General features: G+C 36.3%; 1 protein-coding gene across 6 annotated transcripts in view; it reads left to right on the forward strand.

Annotated features, from left to right (window-relative positions):
• LOC122357077 (collagen alpha-1(XIX) chain) overlaps positions 1-23,004 on the forward strand; it is a 120,265-nt gene that overhangs the window by 57,505 nt on the left and 39,756 nt on the right. For all 6 annotated transcript variants that reach the window (XR_006252421.1, XM_043256264.1, XM_043256265.1 and 3 more), the window contains 5 exons: positions 11,400-11,444; positions 14,474-14,509; positions 21,893-21,955; positions 22,073-22,117; positions 22,321-22,353. Coding sequence is in view for 5 of the 6 variants with exons in the window: in XM_043256264.1 (XP_043112199.1) it covers positions 11,400-11,444; positions 14,474-14,509; positions 21,893-21,955; positions 22,073-22,117; positions 22,321-22,353 (222 nt within the window). In the remaining variant the exon portion in view is untranslated. The remainder of the gene's footprint in view (positions 1-11,399; positions 11,445-14,473; positions 14,510-21,892; positions 21,956-22,072; positions 22,118-22,320; positions 22,354-23,004) is intronic.

Below are 23,004 nucleotides of genomic sequence, written 5' to 3' on the forward strand. Positions count from 1 at the left end.
CTGACTGGCGTGAGACTTTTCCCAGATGGTGTGTGTGCTCTGCTTTAATCTACTCTGCCCATCCGCTCGCTTAAGACCTGGAATACAATACATCCGGAGCTTTGAGAAAATCTCTAGTAATTTGAACTGAATCTGGATTCATAAAGTGTGGTCTTTCAGATGCACAGTGGGCTTTGCAGTATGTCACTCATCTACATTTTTAGTCAAGTGCTCTGCGAGGTGCACTAAAGGGTTACGCTCCGGGCCCCCAGTCAGTTGAGAAGAGAACCAATCTCGCAAAAAGGGCACAACAGATCCGCCTGTGAAATCTCGAAGAGCCATGACTGATTATGACTTACTTTTAAGATAGGAAAGCATTCTCAAAACTCTCACGTTTGTGCATGCACACGTGTGTTATGCCATCATTGCACGTAGGCGGTATAAATGCATTTACACAGCAATTGCTAATGCACAAATAAGGATGTAGATGTGAATTTAAAACGTATTTTTCACAAAAATGTTGAGTGGCACAACCATTTATAAAAATAATAAGATATTCGTTGAAAATAATAAGAAATAATTTATTTGAAAGATGGGACACTGAAGGTGTTGTCATTACAAGTATATATAATGATTATTATTCCATATTTTTGTATATAAAGATGTCTCTGAATGTTTTGTCATATTTTGCTTACTTCTCAGGAACATTTTGTCCCCAAAGTATAGCTAAGCAAGGAAGATGAGAGGAGGAGCGAAATTGGACTCAACACTAAATATAACATTCATTATGTTTCATACCACACAAAAAAATAGAAATTTGCATAATGACGTTAGCACAAGTTGTTAACTTTGATGAGCTCTTAATTGAGAGAGTGTAATATCCCTCTTAAAAGTGGCATTGGAACCCATTCTGTGTACGAGCAAACATTACATGTATTTTAAAAAGAGGTTATTTTAAGATGTACTTTGGTGCTGTAATAAGAAATGTGGCTCATTAATTTATTTTTTGATATCCGTCTCATGGCCAGCATAGAAAAGACTTCCCCCTTTTTGGTCCATCTCTCCACACCTATTTACCATTTGTATATTTGGTTAAGTTTGAACCTTTCAGAGCTCTAAATCATCATCACGTTACAATCAAGGCAAGCATGTACACAAGCTCCTTCTCACGTACCTCTAATTCCACACACGTGTCCTTTCCTTGGCTCGCAATAGCCTGCTTCATTCGCGCTTCCCAGAACCTATCCATGGAACCAGTTCGCCATCCAGTGGCCATCGGTGGAACGGTTTTCCAGTTCGTCCTGAAGTGATCTGCGTAGAATGGATCAGAGGGTGACAAAACCATCCATATTGAGCCTGAAGACGTCAAACAAAGCAGAGAGTGAAATGTTGGAGCTCCATTTTGGCCAGAGTGTGCTGAAGCTCTGCTCTTGACTGTCAGTCGTCTCTTTATGTGTGTGGGGATAGTTAGATGTTTGGAGGGTTGAATAGTTGCATTGTGTGCCACTCAGAACAGGGTGAACGTTAAGCTGCGTTTGAGAGGCTGCCAGGCAGCTGTCAGCTTTAGCGCTAACTATCTCTCTCTCTCTCTCCTTCTCTCCGTATACCCCCAGTAAACAACTGGAACAAATCCTGTTTTATTGAAGTTTTGCATTGTGCCAGTGCTGTGGGTGAGCCGTGTTGATTTAAGCCATAAATACTTCTAATGTTTGCACTGAAATATAGTGATTTAGTTTTTGTCGCTGTATCTTTAAATGACCACTGTTCTGATCGTAAACTACTTGAAGGTTAGTCAATTGTTCATCAGGGCGGTTTAAGTTGCTGAATACTGAGCAGGAATTGATACGTAAATGTTAATACGTTCATGATCTTGATGTCACAACCCTAATGATACCACTTTTTTTTTTTTTTTTTTTTGCATTGTGGCTCTGTTCCAATCCTTGTAAGCTGCCTTGTTTTCTACTGCATGCATAGGCAGCATCCCAGCATCCCAACCAATTTGGAACCTCATTAGTGAAAGATTTAAGCGCTATGCTCATTAGTAGGGTTAGCGCGTTGACAACTTTAAAGTTGCGTATTCTATTTTGGATTACTTTTAACAATATTTTTGTATTTTGTGAGTTTTGTTGCTGTAATGTACCATTGTTTTATCTCCGCGTTAGAAGAAAGCAAAGTGAAATACATTGACGCACATATATTAGTGGAGTCCAAAAATGCTGATTATGAATTTTATGCACGCTTCTTTCAAAACCGAAAAGTATAATTAAATCACTGTTATGAATGTTTCATGCATATTAAAACATCACGCTTAGTAACATTCTGTCATACTAGGAAGAAAGTACGTCCCTATTTTTACATTTTATAAAATGTTCAGGATTTGCCTTTTTCATACTTGCTGAGGGTAATGGATGAAATGTAGTTTGACCAGTCGAGTTCAGAAATGGCAAATAATTGGCCAATCATGGCATACAAGAATATTGGATGAATGGACAACGGTCAAAGTAATGCAATTACACACACACACACATATATATACTGGAGAGCATGTCAGTAGAAAACAAAACCAGTTTAAACTGCACATTTTTGGCAATTTAGAAGCTCCAGCCAAGAACTTTCCAGGAAAAACAGTTTAACTGTTTTGTTTAGTAGGCTGCAGATCTTTTCCTCTGTATACCTGTGCTGTGTTTTGTTGTATACACATCCAAGTGAAGCAGATTATTAAAAAACGAGAATATTGAATATCCATCAGCTGTTGATTTGGATGGAGCTAGATTTGAACGCGATCTTGCAGGTGTTTGAATGGATCTTGATGGTGTGACAATTTACTAGGTCAAATTTCTTTTTAATAATAAAAGCATGAATGAAAAAGGTCAGTAACATGCATTTAAAACAATTGCAAAATTACAAATATTAACTCCTAACCTAAACTCGAAACCTGATATAACATTTGTAACACATTGTTTATTGCGATAAATTCAGTCCAGCGATCGATCAAACTGTTTTTGACAGCTGACTGTGTGATTCAGTCGAACAACGAATTTGCTTTGAATTAACTTAATGGAAAAAATTCTCTCATTTTTCGACACAAGGAGAATGTGGAGATAAATCTCCCATGATATTCCATTTCAGTTAGGATGCTGTGTTAAAGACATAGTTGACCAAAAAATACTGTCACCATGTTTCAAACCAGTAAGACAAAAATTACGATATTTTTAATGGCATTCGAGAGCTTTCTGACTTTGCATAGATGGCATTCAGGGCCTAGAAAGACATTGTTAAAATAGTCCATAAATCAGTGGTTCAACTGTAATATTGCGCTCTCACAAAACAAAAATAATGACATCAGCAATTTCTTCTCTTTCTTGCTCGTCTTCAACACGTTTGTGATGATTAACAGTGCATGCGTGTGAAAGCATAATGCCTAATTATCCCTAATCTGGTTTTAAAAGTCAAGTAGTGCATTCCAGCCTCGCTAGCCATGTTTGGATCAAACTCTTCATCATATGGAACATTATCTGTGAGGTTACAAATTCGCTATATTACTGTTGATATTTCAGTGCTCCGAGATCCGTCTCGTAATCTGAAGGCTGTCAGTTCAGTTTGAATGCTAACCATGTTTTTGTGTGTATGGTTCATGAACTAAAGCAGTGCTGTTACCATCACTGTGCCTGGAGCAAGTCACTTCTCCTCAGGTTGCTCCAGGGTGACTGAACCTTCCAGTCACTTTAGATAAGAAGGTGTCTGCTAAAACACTTAACTGTATTGGACATAACGAGATCGCATTTGACTGTAATTCAGAGAAGAGCGCATTCAGAGCACATATCAGAACTAAATCATCTGCTCTCCTTGTCAAAAACCGCGCTACCCCAAAGGTGTGCTCACAGCGCAGCTCAAATGTTCTCTGGGAAGAAAACATCTGCAGAAGGGGGGGGAAAGACGACATTTCGGAAATTAATCTTAGTTACAGAATTAATTAGCTGTGTTTGCCTGCTGCTGGTAGACAGTTGAGGTAATTGCAAGTGTCTGGCAATTATGAATGTTGAGATGGGAAAGGTTAGCGTCTTGTATCCTGGTTTGACCGAGAGGCTGATCAAAGGCGCGTGTTGGGAATGTCTCACTCTTGCCGGTTTTTCATCAGTCAAAGGCCAGACATCAGTCGCATCAGTTCCAGAAAGGGAAGGTGCCATGGCAACCGCTGGGATGCTGTGAGATGATGCTTTATTCTTTGCTCACGTGTGTGTATGTCCACATCAGCTGCAATATTTCCAGTTATATAAGGGGCTTTGTATGTTTGTGTGCGAGTGCGTGATCTTGAATACCTCAAAATGTGCGGTAGAATCCTTTTGGAAATTCTATCTATCCTGATTCCTTATATTAAAAAGCTTATTTTCTAACAGTACTGTTAAGATTCCCAATAGGATAAAAGCCCTTGTTGGATATCAAAATGAAAATAAAGGAAAATCTTTCGGCGGTTTTAAATCTGCGGCAGCTCCCAGAGCAATTTCCTTTGACTGTCCCACGGCAGAACCTTGCTGTGTTTTGTGTTCCAATACCAGTAGGGTTCTGATCAAGATTGAGCGATATCCTATAAGACTATAGGAATCAAACAACGAGGATTGAAAAATCTTGTAGGACTTGCCATTTCATCCAGTAGGATTTTGTTTAATTCTTACAGCATTCTTACTTGATTCCTTTGAAATTGGTTCCAAATTATGATATAAATTCCAGTCGGAATGCTGTGTGCATTACTTTACTTTTTTTAGATTTAATCGTAATATATTCCAAATGGTAAAAGCGCAGTATATTGTGGCTAAATATAATATTTATGATGTTAAATAACACTAAGATCTGTTTTGTAAACAGCTATTCTTAAAGGTGTTATGCAACACTTTTGTCAAAGGGTGCTATGTAGGATAATAAGAGGAACACTGTTTTTTATTTGTGTGTAACCAACATTTATTATGGTTCTCGTGGTTCTTTTCCAGGTTTATATACATTTGTTTTGAAGAGACATTTGTTTCGCATACATCGTGTGCCATAAATGTGTACATCTCTAACTTATAATCTGTTGTGCGGGTCTGACTATCCGTCCGTGGCTATGCGACAACTGAGTGTGAATGGGCAGCGCACACAAGCGCTTGCTCCGCTCCAGAATGACTCACAGTGACACCAGTGGTGAAGCACAGGATCAATTGGCACAAAAGAGACTTCATTTCATCAGGCATCACTAGAAGAGCAACCTGTAGCCATGGAGACAAGACACTGGCTGGTGGCTGTCATGTCCTGTAGTGTTGGTTTCACGGGTATATCGCATTGCATTTGAGCACTGTAAAAACATCACTTTCCTTGCCCCAAGCGTGTACAGGCAAGGTCTCTTCAGTGGTGTCTTTACACAAACACACTCGTGCAGTATCGTCGGTAGGTTAACCGTAATGAGTGATAAGTGCTAAACTGCGCGAGGTTGTTTTGTTAGCTGCTCGTTGTGCAGATTTTTAATTACACCAATTACGGAAAGAGACCACTTTATTTTCAGGACTTTCCGAGCTTGACTGTTAGGGGGAAAAGCGAGTGCAGAAAAAAAGACTGCATGGAAATGTAATAAAGAAAGCCGGCCATACTCTTTCCTGGTTGACGAGCTGCCCATACGTAGACGGCATTTAAGTATACTTGTGTGTTTTTATTTGCTTGCATGTATTTCTACTTTTATCCATTCGCATTCAGTGTATATAATGGATGCTCATTAACGTAAGCTTTGTTGAATCATTAACAGTTGCTGCTGTTATCAGAAATTGCAGACTCATTGAAAATAAATTATTTCCGGATGCTTCGTCGTGCTCGTCACTGTAAACATCCCTTTATGTTGCAAATGAATCGTTTTGCTGAGAAGTTGATCCCAAAATGCACTGCAATAAGTACACTCTCAGAAAAGGTACAAAAGCTGTCCCTGGTGCGTTGCCTTTTTAAATGTACTAAAAGGTAACATTTAGGTACACATATGTACTTTTTACTTACTCCTAATATGCATTTTTTTATTAGGAGTAAACGAGGTACAAATGTGTGCTTCCTCAGTGACAGCATTTGTATCTTTTTTTTTTTTGTCTGAGAATGTAATGTTAAATTATAAATATAGTAGCCTACTTACGTTTCACACAGTAGTTTTGTTAGTACATTGAAAAACATTTAGTAGAAACGATTTTCACTCAGGAAAAAAAATTTAAATGGTCACAAAGAAATGGCAATTAACACTTTAAGAAAAATGTAAATATTATAGTAACTTTTTTGTAGTGTAAGGTTATTTTGTAATTGCTGATGCCAAACCTTTAAATTGTGTTGTAAATGTGCATATTTACGTATGTATTTTTATTGTCAAAACTATTTTACTATCAAGCGATTAATTGCATCCAAACAAAAGTTTTATATATATACTGTAGGGGTGTATATAAGTATTTAATACATGAACATTACATTTTTTTTATATATATATATTTTCATGCAGTATACACAAAAAAATACAGCAGAAAATTTTGAAGAATATGCCGTGGGAGTAAAAGAGACTTCCCAGGCTTGTTAACAGCTCATGGGAAGTATATTTGTGTGTGCGTGTGTGTGTGTATATATATGAGTATATAAGAGTGTATAGAGGATTAGACTCTTTAATGACAGACATTACAGGCTCTCTCTGGCTTATCATCTGACCTCTTCTTGGTAGGAGAGTGTGTGTTCACTGCAGATTACTGGAGCTTTTGAAATGCTAGATCTGCCTTTATGTCCGTCATTCCCTCCTCCTCGCCCCCCATACGTCCCTTTAACACATTTTCTGTAATCCATGGCACCTGACCCACGCGGAGTCTCAGTGAGACTGTTGACATTTCAGATCAGGATTAGAGGGCTGCTTTAAAGATTACCCAGGTTGATGTTTGTTTGCTTTGCTCCTGGCGAGACAGAAGTGGGTTAGATGTAAGCAACCCGTTTCATCTTAGTGTACTCCGTCCAGCGGGTACGCTGGCATTCTCCGGGCCCGTCTGTGTGAGGCACAGTTCAAATGAAAGATTAAAGCATGCGGTAAAACCGTCAGATAAGGCTTTGCAAGCTTCTGTCCTGAATGTGGAGATCGGGTGCGTTTTGGTTTTATTAGCGGTGCTGTAATTTTTCCACTGGATGCCGAACACTCTGCCGATACTTAGAGGCTTGAATCTTCTGTACCACAGCAACAAAAATTGTCGTTATCATTTGAGCAAGTCTACAGTGACTAAACAATTTAAAATGCAATATATTTGTTATGGCAAAGCTCGATTTTCAGCATGATCCTTCTAATAATAATTTTAATACGCTGATTTGTTGCTCAAGAAACGATTCTTATCAATGTTTTTTTCAGAATTCTTGGAATAGAAGGTTCAAAAGAACATTATTTAAATTAGAAATCTTTTGTAACATAAATGTCTGTCACTTTTGATCAATTGAATGCTTCCTTTCTGAATAAAAGTGCATTACTTTTCAAAATAAATATAAAAATAGAAATCTTACTGGCCCCAGACTTTTGAATGGTATGTGTAATATACTAGAATTGCAACCAGAATTGTTCATCTCATATGATTCCCATTGACTCTTTGTATACATAAAGATCTTGTTGAGAAATTGCGTGATGCAAATGTAAACTGATATTTTCGTAGGATTACGGAGTTTACAACTGTCATTAAAGTACTTTCAGACTCTGCAAATGGATGAATTTATTCAGTGTAAACAAGCATTAATCACACTATCTCTTTGTCTCTCACTCACTCACACACACACACACACACACACATGTTCGTGGGGACATCCCATAGGCGTAATGTTTTTTTATACTGTACAAACTGTATGTGCTATTGCCTTACACCTACCCTATACCCAACACCTTACCCCTTACAGGAGGCTGTGCATTTCTACTTTCCCCAAAAAATTCATCATTGTATGATTTATAAGCCTTTTGAAAAGTGGGGACATGCAATGTCCTGAAAAGTCACCTTCACCTTATAATGCCTGTATTATTATTATATGTCATACCTGTGTTATTATACAAAATCATGTCCTGATTTGTGACAGAAAAAGCGTCCGCACCTCCCACATCCCCCACATCTGGCCACTCTATAATGTATATCTGTGACCTAAACTTGGCACCTCGCAAGAACTCAAATAATAATCAAGGTTTCGGATGTTGTCAAATTCACAGGCCACTCTTTGTTGCATAGCAACAGGCAGCGCAGTGCTGAGTGAGAGAGAGAGAGGTGATGCTTTGTGTGAGTGATCTGAGCTCTGTGTGAAAGGCTGAAGTGTCATACAATTGATCTCTTTCTTTCTGGCATGCAGAGGACGCCCTTGTCTGACCAGGTCAGGACCAGCCAACGTCCACGGGCTTTCTTTCAATTAAGATGTAGTATGCAGTAGTTGTTTAGTAGCTCTAGTAGTTGCAGTTGATTATCTTAATAAACTGACACTTTTATCTTTCAGCATTTGATGACAATTCCCATAGCTGTGGTTGCAGGCATTTCTCAGAGCCTTTATTATAAAATTGATCCACCAACAGCTCAAACTTAAATTTGTCCATCCATAGTCATGTTCTGCCATTGAATCTGTATGTTCTTTTGCGCAAATGAAACATTTTCTTCTTAGCCGGAGTCTGTTTCTCTTTGAAACTCTTGTCTAAAGACCAGTGGCAAGCTGATGTTTGGTTGGAACTTTTCTGTCTGTCTCTCAAACTAGTTGCTCTGGTGTACTTTTGTTGTTGTGCATCTAGGCCTTCCACGTCTCTTGCGTAGCTCCAGTTTGCTTTCTTTTGGCAGAATAGTAGCGTGTGAATAGCCTTATCTTTTAGAAGAACTACAGGGCAACGTGTTTCCAGCGCATTTGCAATGTGTTTGGTCAGAATTTTACTTATACGTGTAATGTAAAGTGAATTGGAAAAATGCTTGAAAATTTGCTTAGTATTTCATAAAAAGGTTTCACACTTGAAGTAGTTTTTTTACTACCAGATGGGTTCATTATTAGGATTTTTGTTTAGTTTAATGATTTAGTTGAACAGATTCTCATAGTAGATGGATACATATTTTAATACATATAGTAGAAATTATATTATATGGTAATGTGTACTGTGTATAATTATGTATATATCAATGCAACATGTATATATTTCATTTATTTTTATATATAAAATATATATATATATCAAATTTCTTTATACATATATTTAGATTTGTAAATTATATGAACAAAAAAATAAAAATTTATGTTTGTGTGTGCGTTTGACAGCACTAATTATATTATTATTAATTTTGATTGTAAAATTTCAAATTAAAATATTTTAATTATAATATTAATTTATAATTACATCTAAAGAATATTAATTAAATATTTACAGATAGAAATACTATTTCTTTATTCACAGTAAAATTTACTTCTTTTTTTACAGCTTCTGCTTTAGTGCATTATTTAAAAAAAAAAGTGTTCAACATTCAGAATCATGGTATTGTTGTATTGTACATCTTTTGACTCCCATTTAACACATTATTCCAAATGTATTTATTTTTTAATTCATGAGCGCTGTTATGGCATATATTACAGCCACCAAGGTATTATTATTCACAGAAGAGCTTAATATATTTTAGAGGATGATTAGAAAATACATTATTCATCATCGGTTTTGTTTAATAGGATTACGAAATATTTAGTTTTATTTTTTTTTTTAGCTTCAGTTTTCTTGTGTTTTTCAGACGGCACAGACTGAAACCGGAACAAACTGTTCATTGACCTGTTTCACCATCTCTACGCAATGTTAACGTATCATTACTGCTGATAACAACCTGCTTGGTTTTCACTGAGCAGTATAATCAGATGATAGATTTAAACTTTCAGAGCCATGGGAATTACATATTACAACTTTGCCGTTAATATATCCTCGTGTTCTCTCTGTATAATAATGCCTCACTTACATAATTGCGATGGCATTACTGAACTACTTTAGCTAGTAATTAATATTTTACTAAAATACATCCTATTGCTGTAAATGAGTAGGAGGAGTTGAGGTTGTTCTTATTGCTTTCGGTTGGATTACAATGAAAATCCAATAACTCATTTTCACTTGCTTTTTTTGAAGTTAGATATGAATGGTACATTTAAAATTGTTTGTTGAATCGAAGCTTGTTGAACTAATGTGGTGAGAAGACTGAATTAAAAATCTGCTAGTTTCTAGCAGGTCCAACCTGGATATTAGTCAACCATCTACCGTTTTCCATAAACTACCTACTATGTTTCAAAACCATTAAAAGAGGGACTCAAACCGTATCAAGAAACTTTAGGTATAATTTATTTATTTATTTAGTCACGAACAGCAGTTAATAATTTTATTCTTCAGAATGTTCTTTGAATCTGGCTGAGGGCATGAAGGAAGCAAAAAAAAAAAAATCTAAGCTTTTTTGATTGTTTCGTCATTAAGGTTAACGTTTCCTTATTGGTCTGAAATTGCCAGCAAACACCTCTATTCAAACATTGCCTGATGATGACAGCGGTTCATTCATCGGGATTTCTTTATGTTGCAGGTAGCGAAAATATGACAAAACGCTGGCGAACTCGACATCATCGAATCAAAGAGTATGTAAATGAACAGTTCTGAGGACACAGGCGAGCCGCTGGCTTTTGTGTGCACGTTCCACTTCCTCTTTCATCCAACCATGAACGGCGATCTCACAAACACTCCCCACGCACACAAAAACGGACAAAAAAAAAAAAAGCTCTGGTCCTCCGCCTCCACCTGCTGAATTCTTAATACGGTGTACATATTGCTGAAATTGCACCGCGCGCTTGTATATAAAACGTCTCCATAAAATTAATTCAGCAAAGAAGACGCAGCCATCAAAGAAACGTCCGGCTTATTCATCGAGGGACAATGTGGAAACTAATTTCCCCGAGGTTGCCACACCGGCTGTCTTTATGTCATTTTTTCGATACGCTCGTGTCATCGCGGCGCGGCGAAAATTAAACCGGTGACTGGCAGTTTTGACGGCTTTCATCGAGCTCACCTCATGCACTTTGCCTTTTCGTGTGTTTCGAGCATACGAATTGAAGGCGCTTATTATATTTGTGAATAGTCCATTATGTCCAGGCGAGCATTAGGGGCCGTGCTCAGGGGTCTGTTCTGTTTGTCACAGAGGGCCTGTTATGATTGATGTGGTCGTGGTTTGTCACAGCTGGAAGGGAGGTGGTAGACTTGGGTGGTATGGAGAAAGCCATGCACCACACAGGGCTCTGCAATTAAGCTGTTTTCTTTCTGTTAATTAAAAGCAAATTAGTCACTGCAACGAGAGGAGCCGTCTTCTCATAATTGCCACCCAGCATTGCCAAACATGAACCTGTTGTCTTTTCTTACACTTTCATTTTCTATCTTGCAGGGTCGACGGGGGGAAAGAGGAGAGAAAGGGACCCCAGGACAACCGGTAAGACTTTTTTATAGTTTTATAGTTTATAGTTATAGAAGCGCAGAAAAGAAAATGACCAAATATCCAGTCCCGAGAAAGGCCAAAAGGGAAGGTTTATTGACTTGGCTGCTGTAAAAAGCTGAACGGCCTTTCCAAACCAATCATGAGCTTGGCATTGCAACAGAAAAAAATTAAACTTAATTCAAAATATATTCTCAGTAATTCAACATTATTATTATTTTTCTAACAGTTTTTAACTGAATTTGCAAAGACCCAAAAGTATTGACAAGAAGTCTGAATTATAATTCTGTTTTGGTTCTAAAAGTGTGCCTTTGCTTTATTCCCGTGTGCCTGGTTTGATATTTTACATAATACAATATAATTCATCAGTTTCAATGCAATGTAGTTCAACATTTCAAGTGTCCTGCATCTTGTTTTAGATATGTTTAGATATTGATTTGATCAACAGTAGCAAATAATAAACGGAACAGGTTTGTTTAGAGGATTTTCTTTTATTAAATTAGTGCAGAAAAGCGCTAATAATAAATAGAAATAAATAAATTACTTTGAGGTTGATACGTGATACTTGATGTATATGAGCATTAATATTGAGCCCACACATAATCTTTGCCCGCGAAGCTCTGCAGAAATCTCCACATATTTCTATGCCTGTCATTCAAAAAGTTTTAAACGCTGTGGGTTTTCTCTTACATATTTATTTTAGTGAGATATTTCAGCTACTAACAAGTGTAGTAGCTCCATTTTATCATATTTAAATCCATGCTCCAACTTTCTGCAAAATTTCTAGAACTTGAAATGTGAAGTCTGAAAGGCCAAATGTTTCAGGTTTGGAAAAGTTTTGTTCCTAAATATGGTTGAGCTCATTTCCTCTTAATTCAATGTAATTAGAAAATGCGTAAAAATTAAATTGCTGAAAAATAAATGTAGGCTACATGCAATTGAATATAGGTTTTGAAATGCAGCTCATTCGTACCGTTTCATTTATATCACTTCTCTGTCTAATTTCCTCCCCCTGCTATTCGTTTCAGATTCAGAAAGCGTAATTGTCGTCATAAATCTGCTTCAAAAGCAAACAAAATTTGTCATTGTGCATAATGGGCAGATACCTGCTGCTATATTCATCCCCCTACAGATGAGTTTATGCGTTGGTTCAAGTGAAACCTCCATCACGTGCAGTGTTTGGCTCAACGGTTCAAATTACGATTTCAAGCAGCCCAGAGGGCCATATTAAGAGCAGTCCCATGCATAAGTGTTATTGAAGATCCTGATGAGACTCTCAAAGGGGCCCTAGTTTACCGCTTGATAAATAGTCATCTCATCAAAGCCGTGGCATCAGTATGGAAATGTGTGTGACATAAAAATCACACACACGCACACTTCAGGCATCGAAACGTATGTTGCATCATAAATTTCTGGCATATTTACATTGCCTTTGGCTTTGTGGTTATACGCGCATATATAGAACTGGATAAGCGTTGCCCGTTTTACTGATTCTAAGTGGGAAATGAGTGATTAATACATTGCTACATTGAAAGAAAACGTAAAGTAATACTTCCCCCGAAAATGGAAATGCTGACATTTATTTGCTCTCTCTCGTATTCTAAAACAGTTTGACACTTTTATTTATTGAGACTGACTGTGCAGGTTGCTCTTTACCATGCAGGTACTATAAATAGGAGCTATGTAAAGAAACTCTACACTTTTTTTTTGGAAATAGGCCAAGTTAATAAGTCGAGTTTTAGCATTTTGGAATCTATTCAGCCCGTCTCCGGGTCTGGCGAAAGCACCTTTTAACGTAGCTTAGCATAGATCATTGAATCCAATCAGACCAGTAGCGTCATGTCCAAAAATTAGTTTCAATGAGTACGGCAGCAAATTTCTTTGATTGATACGCTGAGAGTGTAGTTTCTAATCATATCTAAAAAATCTAAACTTTTCATTTCACTCCAGTCTTAGTATAATATATAACTACAGAAGAGTCAGGTTTTAAGTTTTTTTTCATTTTTGTACGCTACTGGTCTAATTGGATTCAATGATCTATGCTAAGCTAAGCTAACCTAAATAGATTCAAAAACGGTTTGGTTTAATTATCTTTTGAACTACAGTAGGTCTTTTGAAGTAATTTTGTCGGCAAGTCTGATTTTATTAAAGTTCATTTTAATTTATGAAATGCTTTGTACTATACATTAAACATTTAAAGTACATTATTAATGCAAACTTTAAATATGAGATGAATAAAAAGTATGCTCCAAGCTGCTCAGAAAAGCAGCGTTGGATTTTTATGCAGATTAAGTTCAATAATCAATTAACGTTTATCAATTATAAAACAAATTTGATGGATCATATGGACCGCAATATTTACTTTTTTTTTTATTTTGGATTCAGCTGTTTCTTTAAGCATTCACTAAGCTGCGAAACGAAGCAAATGCTGCCTGATCTGCTCTGCATACTAACAGTGACTGATCGTTTTAGTTTCACACATGCTACTGTAAATGTCTGCCGCTTTCCATTACAGGAAAGTTATAGAGTGGTGGGCACAAAGTCATAAGAGTCGGGAGGGAAGTGGTTGTGACATTTTTAAATGGCAGTGTCTCGATAATTTCCGTGGCATGTGCCAACCTTGCTTCTGTCCTCGGGAGCTGGCATTTATGAGTGGCCTGTCATGGGTGGTTGTGGGGAGGAGGAGGGCCCCGGGCGGCACAGGCATCCTCCCCCAGCCTCGAGGTGTTGAGGAACGCCATGTGCGGTCCAGGAGGCCCTTATCTCTCTGGATGTTTACTTGAGCTGATGTGTCTAGTGACCTTTGTCAAGGACATTCGCAGGTGTTGTTGCTCCAGTCGTTGGCGACAGAGGCTAATACTCAGCAAATGCTGTCCTGGTTGAAGGGTCAGGCTGAATTTCATTTTTTTATAATATTGGGTTTCGATTAAATAAGCTTCCTTGCCCAAGACATTTTGAAATGATCTCCCGAATGTAAGTGTAAGTTATTTGATTTACTTGTAATGAGATTTATTTCTTTAACACAGGGTCAACCAGGAACATGTGATGCTGAAGCTGTCAAGGTAAGATTTAGATGTTCTTCAAAATTTAAACGTGATCATTTTTGTTTTAAAGCAAAAACACTAATGTAGGTTGTGTGTGGCACTTTTAAAACATACACGCCATGTTTAATCAATCCGACTGGCCTTGAATAGCAACACCGACTCAACCACTGGCATCGGGACAACCTTATTTTTGACCAATAGTAGATAGGATGTGTTCAGTATTTTTGTGGCTCTGTTGTATGACTCTAATGACGGTTTGAAGTGAATTAGATTAAAAAAAAAAAAAAAAAAAAAAGGTTTTACTTTCGCACGGCCTTATAAGTTGAATGTTTTTTTTTATTATTATTCTCAATGGCCTTGTTGTCTAATGTTCCCTTTTATGTATGCATTGAAACCTGTAAGACCGTAGGTTGTTTACTTGTTTATTGATTTAGAAGGATGCTCCCAATTGTCCCTTGAGGGCCGCCATAAGCTCTAACCCAAAATGAAAATTCTGTTATTAATTACTCACCCTTATTTCATTCCAAACCTTCATTTCCGTTCATCTTCTCAACACAAATTAAGATATTTTTGACGCATTCTGACAGCTCTGACTGTCCTATAGACAGCAATGTAATTAAACATCCAAAAAATACTTAGCAAGGAGATCTGTAAAATAATCCATGGGACATCAGGGTTTCAACTGTAATTGTACAAACCTATAAGCATACTTTTGTATGCGAAGAAAACCACTGACGTAAATAGAATGTACTCTTTGATTTGAGTGAAAACAACCCTATAATTGTTCCATTTCAATAAATAAGGAGATAATATATATATATATATATATATATATATATATATATATATATATATATATATATATATATATATATATATATATTATTATTATTATTATTATTATTATTATTATTATTATTTATTTATTTTTTAATACTTTAATTCTACAAAATATTTAATAATAAACATTGATAAATTAGCGTATATCAAAATTTTACAAAATTAACAAAATAACAAATTAAAACTTGATCAGGTCATGACAATCATTTAGCATACTAATGTATTTTGGAGTAATGTAATGGTTTTATTTACTATTTTAAAGAATATCATAAAGAAAAAACAGTGTATACTGCACAGTATTTAGTGAGTAGTAAGATAATAATATCCCATTGTGAACATAGACTTCAATAGATATCTGAGTTGTTGTGAGGTCAGTAGAAGCACATGCACCACTGTCAGTGACCGAGAAGACTGTTTAGACACATGCGCTGTCTTTCTGTCTGTAAGGTGAGATGAAGCATTTATTCACTGCTGTCCTCCTGAGAACAGAGAAGGAAGGACATGCTCACATCCTACCGATTGGCTTCCCTCAGTCAAACGCTAGCTGTCTGCTCAGCATGTTAAACAGCCACACACACACACACACACACACACACACATATATCCTGCATCACTCCTCAGTCTCAAGCCTGACAGATGGTAATTATGAACAGTGCTTTTGCAAAAGGTCTGCAATAATTTTCATGAAGCCCAGGGGTGTCATATCTCACCAGGGGCAATGGCAGTGTATGAATATAAATATACAGTATATAAATATATATATATATATTAAACGGAGCAAGAGTGAGAGTTTACATGCAGCTCCTTAACTTGTTAGTTGACACTCACAGCTGACACTCAGTCAGGTCTCAGGGTGGACCGTTTGCCTCTCTGACCTTTAACCTACTTTTATAATATAAGTTATGCTGTTTGCTTACAATTTGATTTCTGTTCACCTGACTTTTTTGGTCAATTAATTCCAAAGTACTGACATGCTGCAAAACGAATTTAAGTTATTGTTGTTGTTTTTAACCCATTGCCAATTTCTTTCTTTTTTTAAATAATAAAACATTTATTTTTTCATTTATGCATACATTTTTTTGGTAGTGGGATAAGACAAAAAGACTATCTTACGCAGTCTTAAATACATAAATCTTGTTTTATAGATATTTATTTTAATGAATTATTTTGTTTTATGTTTTACTATGCAATTATTGATTTAGCAAACAATATTTTGCCGTGCTGTTACTTACCTATTGATATGGATCTCTTCATCTCGTGCTCATTACGCCAGAATTGTGCCTGGATAACTTCATTAATTAAAAGATGTTTTATAACCTACATTTTTCTTTTCCAGTCAATTTGATATAACCTGTTTCAAGTCCCTCAGTTTGACGAGAACAGTAATTAAAGAGAGTTAATTTTATCTTTCAGATGGTGTGATGACAAACACTAGATTATTTTTGAGTCGTTCTGTTGTCAGCAGACATTTTAAATCAAAATAATCTTTCTTTATTTCCTCTAAGTGACAGTAATTACTGTTTCAGTGTAGTCAAATGGACAATATAACCAGGAGCATTGTTTACTTGATCCCAGATAAACCCACCTGACATCTAACTCGGGGCAAATGATTCAGGCTTGGGTGTAATTAAATGAACATTCTGGGTTAAAAGCAGGTTAAGGACTTTTAACAGCGTTTGTGACGTACTGTTGATTTCCACAGAAAGAGATTTCATCTCTTTCCCCAGTTTTGTCAAAACAAACATCAGTTTTACAGCCATTGAGTTACAATGGTAGTCTATGGGATGAGTCATTTCGAAGAGTTTAAAAGTAAAAATCAAAATCAAGTTTATTCCTCTATTTAATAAAAAAATATAAGATATAAGCAGCAATTTTCTGCTTTTAACTCCCCAATAGTCTTTCAAGGTAACTGGAAACTGATTGAAGTCCGATCTATTTTCTTGCTTTAAAACTGGACCATTAAAAATGGAAGACCTTAATAGTTTATCAAGAAATGTGTGCTTTAATTTTGGAAGCCCTTGAAGCTACGGATGTTTTCAAAAACCGGACATGCCATGATTCAACTGCACCAAGGCCCGGAGGGCTAAAAGCACAAGGACAAACAATGTAGGCTGATTTATTGTTGTTAAATATAGAATTTTGAGAATTTTTCTGTTATGACGTCTAATGACTCACTGTGGCATTATCTATTTTTGTAACATGTTCAGTTGAAGTGTAGTGTCTTAGCAACAAATAATTGTCAAAGATGCCTGCGTGCATTAGCCAATTATAAAACTTTTTTTTTTTTTTTTTTTTTTTTTTAGCTGTCAATCATTTTGGATTTGTGGGTGGGCGGGGTTTTGTAGGAGTGCGTAGTCTATACAGTAATGCTTCTATGCGGTAGGGCAGTTGAGTTTGCTGTAGGCAAGATGCACACACACACCAAACCGTTATGTGGAGAGGAGTTAATTTTAACCAAGAGCTGAATTCAGAGATGAAAGGTTCTTTGTCATCTGAGTGGGGCTCGGACCCTTTGGCTTTGCATTTAAAGTCAGTCTGTATCATATGGTATCAGGGCCGTCTGTCAATGTTTGACCTTCTAGTTGTCCTTTCATAGAACAAACTGCCTCGGGGTCTTTGGTATTTTTGCATTGCCCATTAGGAATACAGACATATTAAGAGAGCCAATCAGAAAGGCTGTTGACTTGTTTTCAAAACTACTGCTGAAACACTTGCTCATTGGTTAAATTCTTTGCTCACCCCAGAAACCCTTTGCATCATACTATAAGAAATGTAAGAAATGTATTTATTTTTGCCATTTTAATCTTTAAATTGAGAGAAATCAGTATTGCACAAATTAAAAATGTAATATTATTTAATATTTAAACTTTAATATTATTTTATCCATTTTAAAATCCTTATAAAATACGTCAGTTGTGGAATCATTTTCATTTTTTATTTATATTTTTTTTTAACCATGTCATGTTTGCCAAACTAGTTGTGATAGAAATAATATCTTTTGGATTAAATAAATGGTTCAGAGAAATAATTAATAATGCTTCGGTAACACGTGTGGGCAGCTTTGAAAGTTTAAGTGCATTTTAAGAGAATTTACATTTGTGATTTTGTTCAGTCTTGCTTTCGAGAACTTTATAAGTCAACAGGGCCAAAGGTTCCCACTGTTGAAAAGTGCCTGTGTAATAGTAATTTCCTTGCTGGAGAAAGCAGCACAAACAAGGGGTTTCGGGCACTCGCCGACTGGTTTTAGAGTGGTCAGGCTTCAAGACCCCTAAACCATCTAAAATAGCTGTTGTGACAGACCGCAAGTCCAACAGACCTCCTTAGGCTGGTTCAAGTTGCTTTTCTCCGCAGGAGAGCCCAACGTGAGAAGAGCAATTGTGCGGTCGAGCTCTTAGTAGAGCTATTCAGGCTCCGTCCATTCTGTGTGGCTTTTATTACTGATCACGAGTGACCGTCTATCATCAGCTGGCCGTAAAAGACACTCTCTTCCCTCAGCGAGAACACTTCCTATAAATCTTCACGCAGGGATTCAGGATCACATAGGGGTTTGGCGAGGGAGCTGATGCTTGACAAAGAGGACCAGAGGGAGAGGCTTTTTGCTTCACTGCACCTTTGAGCTCAGACAGAAGGAAAGTGTGTATGTAGTGCTCCAATTTGCTCTTGTGAGAGCTCTGTGTGTGTGTGTGTGTGTGTCATCTCCACCAGTTCACACAGGCATTGGACTGTGACTGGACTCTGAGAACAGTGAGAGGGCTGTGTAGCATCTGCATACGTTTGTCCTGACAGTGCAAAGAGAGCGCTTTGACAGACTCGCGCTACAAGAGTTCGGAGCTCAGTCATTGCTGCTCTTGAATTGTTCTTGGTCAGTACGCACGGTGTGGTTAACATACTTTCAACCTTAGCGTTCTACTGCGGGTCGAATATCTACATCATAGCCGCTTGTATAATAGGTCACTTGTTTGGCCTAGGACACTTATTTAAGTGCGTGTTGCCCTAAATGGCATTCAAATGTACACTTTTCATTAAAAAAAATACTGCAATCGTTTATAAAGTGTATATAACAAGGTAATAAGATTGTAACAAAGAAGCCTGGGTAGTACAGAATGGTCCTGAGGGGTGGCAAATTAATACATTTTTAAAAATACAAATGTTTAATAAAATATTAAAATTAGGTTATGAAAATTGTATGAGCAATAAATATTATAACATTTGAAATGGGCTGTTATGAATTCGTCACACCACTGGACATTTTTAAATTAGCCTTTGCAGATAACAATTAGCATTGTTTCCTTAATCTAATTTTATTTAAACGCATTTGATATGCTTTTTTCCAAAATTATTTTTGGATATTATTTAAATATTTTAAACCTCAACCTTAGTTTGTTTTTCATTTGTTAGTTAGCTCATTTTTTATTAGTTTCTTTTTTCGGATTGTTCCAGATGTCAGAAAGCCTAGGTAGTATTAGCTGTGCCAGTACTAAAACAGTTTGATAAATAACATTTAAATCATTTGAGGAAAAAAAAAATCTCTGAATTATTTTTTTTTTTTTGTCAGTCATGTTTAAGTCAATGAAATCCAAAGCTATATATTTTTTTTTTCTTTTTAATTCTTTATTCTTCTTATTATTATTTAAATAAAGTTCTTATGTGATATTCAGTGGGGACATACCGTTATTTCAATAGCTTTCTCAAAATTGCATCACGAAATTCAAAAATATTCAGAAAGTTACAAAAGAAACACATCATTGTTTGTGAAATACCAAAATATTTTTGTCTTTTTTTTCATGAAGCGCTGTCAACTTCTTTTTTTTTTTTTGTTTTTTTGTTTGTTTGGACTGATTGGATTGCTATAGTGCAGAGTCTCCAAAGTGCAATCAAAACGGATAGCAATCTGATCACTCAAGAGGTGGTTTGGGAGGTGGAAATTACAGAGGAACAGAGACTGTGAGCTTTGGCATTACACCAAACACACTGCTATCTTTTGTGTGCACTCCGTTGTGCTTGTAAGCAATATTATGAAAAGGAAAAAACTGTACAACTTGGGGGAATTGCCTTTTCCAGGTTGAGTAGACAAATTGTATTACCTTTCCACAGAGTTCCCCTCAGGAATGTTAATGTACATACAGCGTTCAGTCAAGTCTGACACCACTAAAGTCACCGCAGGGACGTTTCGTGACGGTCCCTTCTCTCCTCAACACTTCCTCTCAATGATGTTTGTTTTGAAAGATTCAGTTCCAAATTGATCTAAATCTTCATATCTTTACGTCGTTTAGCTATAAATCCTTTGTAGCACAAACTCGGTATATAGACACTAAGTGCTCAGCGAATCACCTGCCGGCGTAAAAAGATGCTCGGTTTGCATTGTCTTGAGAGAGGACAGCGTCTCAAAATGGATGCAGAGTGAGCGAGACAGGAATTTATCTTCAGTGAAAAAGTGCCATCTATTGGCCAATAAATTCCTGTCCTGTCTGTGTGACATGATGTACTAGGGTGACTTGAACAGAACATTGATTTCATGTTTAGTGGCTGTAATTAAGTGGCACACCGGCATGTGTGATGTATGCAAACATGGGCACATTCGTGTAATGGAAGTTGGATTAAATAAGGGTTTAAAGACCGGTTTGACATTTAACATTTAAATATTCTAGTTCGCTGTGCCACATCACATCGCATCAACACCACCAAAGAAAATAAGTGTGATGTTTGCGCCGCTGGATGCTAGACTCCCAGCATGCATCACAGCATGAATGAATCATGCTTATTACAGCTTCATTGCTTTTTCAGTGTTTGAAATGGTGTTGTTTTGCGTGTTGTTTCCATTGACTTATGTAATAACATAATGTGATTTTGAGTTTCGCAGTCATTGCTGTCATTACAGAAAATTGTGATTTTTCCCGTCATGAGAAAGGTCAAGGGAGTGTCTGCGCTGAATGTTAATAAACAACATTGGAAAAAAAAAAAAAACGGTTTACAAAAAAAATAAAAAAAATCAAATCAAATAAATCTGAATCTAGTAGTCATAAATGCTTGGAAAGGTCAAGTCAAGAAGGTCAAGAACTTGTATTAAATGCAAAAATTAAAAGCAAAGTGTGTGTGTGTATAATGTAAGTCATAAAAAGTTGTTTTTGCAAATAAACTACTTTTTTTTTTCCAAAAATAACGATTTTTATTATGTTTTTGTGTTAATTAGCTGTATTTTTAGTTATTTCTTAACCTAATTAAAATAACTCAAGGAGTTGGTTTCATTTAAAAAAAAAAAAATTAATAAAAAAAAAAATATATATATATATATATATATATATATATATATATATATATATATATTCTCAAAATTATCATATAAATGTTCTTTCAAAAGTATATCAACTGATTAAATAACTCTAAGAAGTAATAGCACAAAAATAACTAACATAACATAAAATAACAGTAAAGTAAAAACATTTTGAAGTTGATCTTTTGTGCCAGTGGTTGCCTCCTTGCAGATTATTCACCCCTAGACAGTATCATCAGTGTGTTCACATGTTGTATGCATATGTGTAATTATTTGTCCTTGATTTTCAGGGTATGAAGGGTGACCCGGGTGTCGCAGGAATAGATGGACAGAAGGGCGATAAAGGGGATTCTGTATGTAACATCTCAGAACTCTCATTAAAAATCCCATCACAGACACAGCCATCAGTTTTGTGTGTGTGCTTATTTACCTCCTGATACATTGGTCTCTTCTAACATCTCACTCCACAGGGTTTGCCTGGCCTGGAGGGAGCCGGTGGAATAAAGGGGCAAAAGGTGTGTAATGCATGTTTTATTTTGTTAGTTTGTGTGCTGGGAGGAGGTGAGTCTGTTCACTTGTTTACCAGTTCTGTCTAAAAAAATCATAGCCTTGCGTAGAAAACCTGCTGACTATAACTGAGGTTGAGAATCAGTCAATTCTGTGCTTCATTTGATTCACTTTTCTTTGTGTTTGTTTTTCTTTAACGTTGTTCCTTTAGGGTGAGGAAGGACCCCGAGGACCGCCGGGCCCCGTGAGTACTAGAAGTTTCTCACTCAGAGGTTTCTAAGCATACAGATATATCACATACAGTATAACACACACCAGACTCTACATATTACAGGGCTTCCTTCTAAACAGGTAACTTGGAGGTCTTTGATAGACACATTGATCCTCACGCCATGAACGACTCCACTGAGATGACTCAAGTCCAATAAATGATTCAGAGCCACCGCTGTAGGATTCGTTCGAACATTTTAAGTTTATTTCGAACTATTCCAGGCAGCAAAGTTAAATGCACTATTGTTTAAAACTTTGGAGACCGTCATTAGAAAAAGAAAAAGAAAAGTACTTTATAAAGGTTAAAATAACTTTTTCATTGGAACATATTCTAAAATGGAATTCGTTCAGTGTCACAGAAATCTAATTTGCTGAAATAATTCTAATGTGCTGATTTGGTGCTTAAGAATATTTTTTTTTATTATTAGCAGTGTTAAAAGCCAGTTCATTTTTATTATTTTTTTAACTATGATAGTTTTTAAGATTCTTAATGAATAGAAAGTTCACATAACAGCCTATGTATAAAATAAAATAGCATTTATAAATGTTAAATTTGCAACATAAATTACTTTACGGTCATGTTTGATAAATTTAATAAGTACATAAATAAAAATGTTAATTAAAA

The sequence above is a fragment of the Puntigrus tetrazona genome, chromosome 13 (genome assembly GCF_018831695.1).
Source record: "Puntigrus tetrazona isolate hp1 chromosome 13, ASM1883169v1, whole genome shotgun sequence".
Taxonomy (NCBI): Eukaryota; Metazoa; Chordata; class Actinopteri; order Cypriniformes; family Cyprinidae; genus Puntigrus; species Puntigrus tetrazona.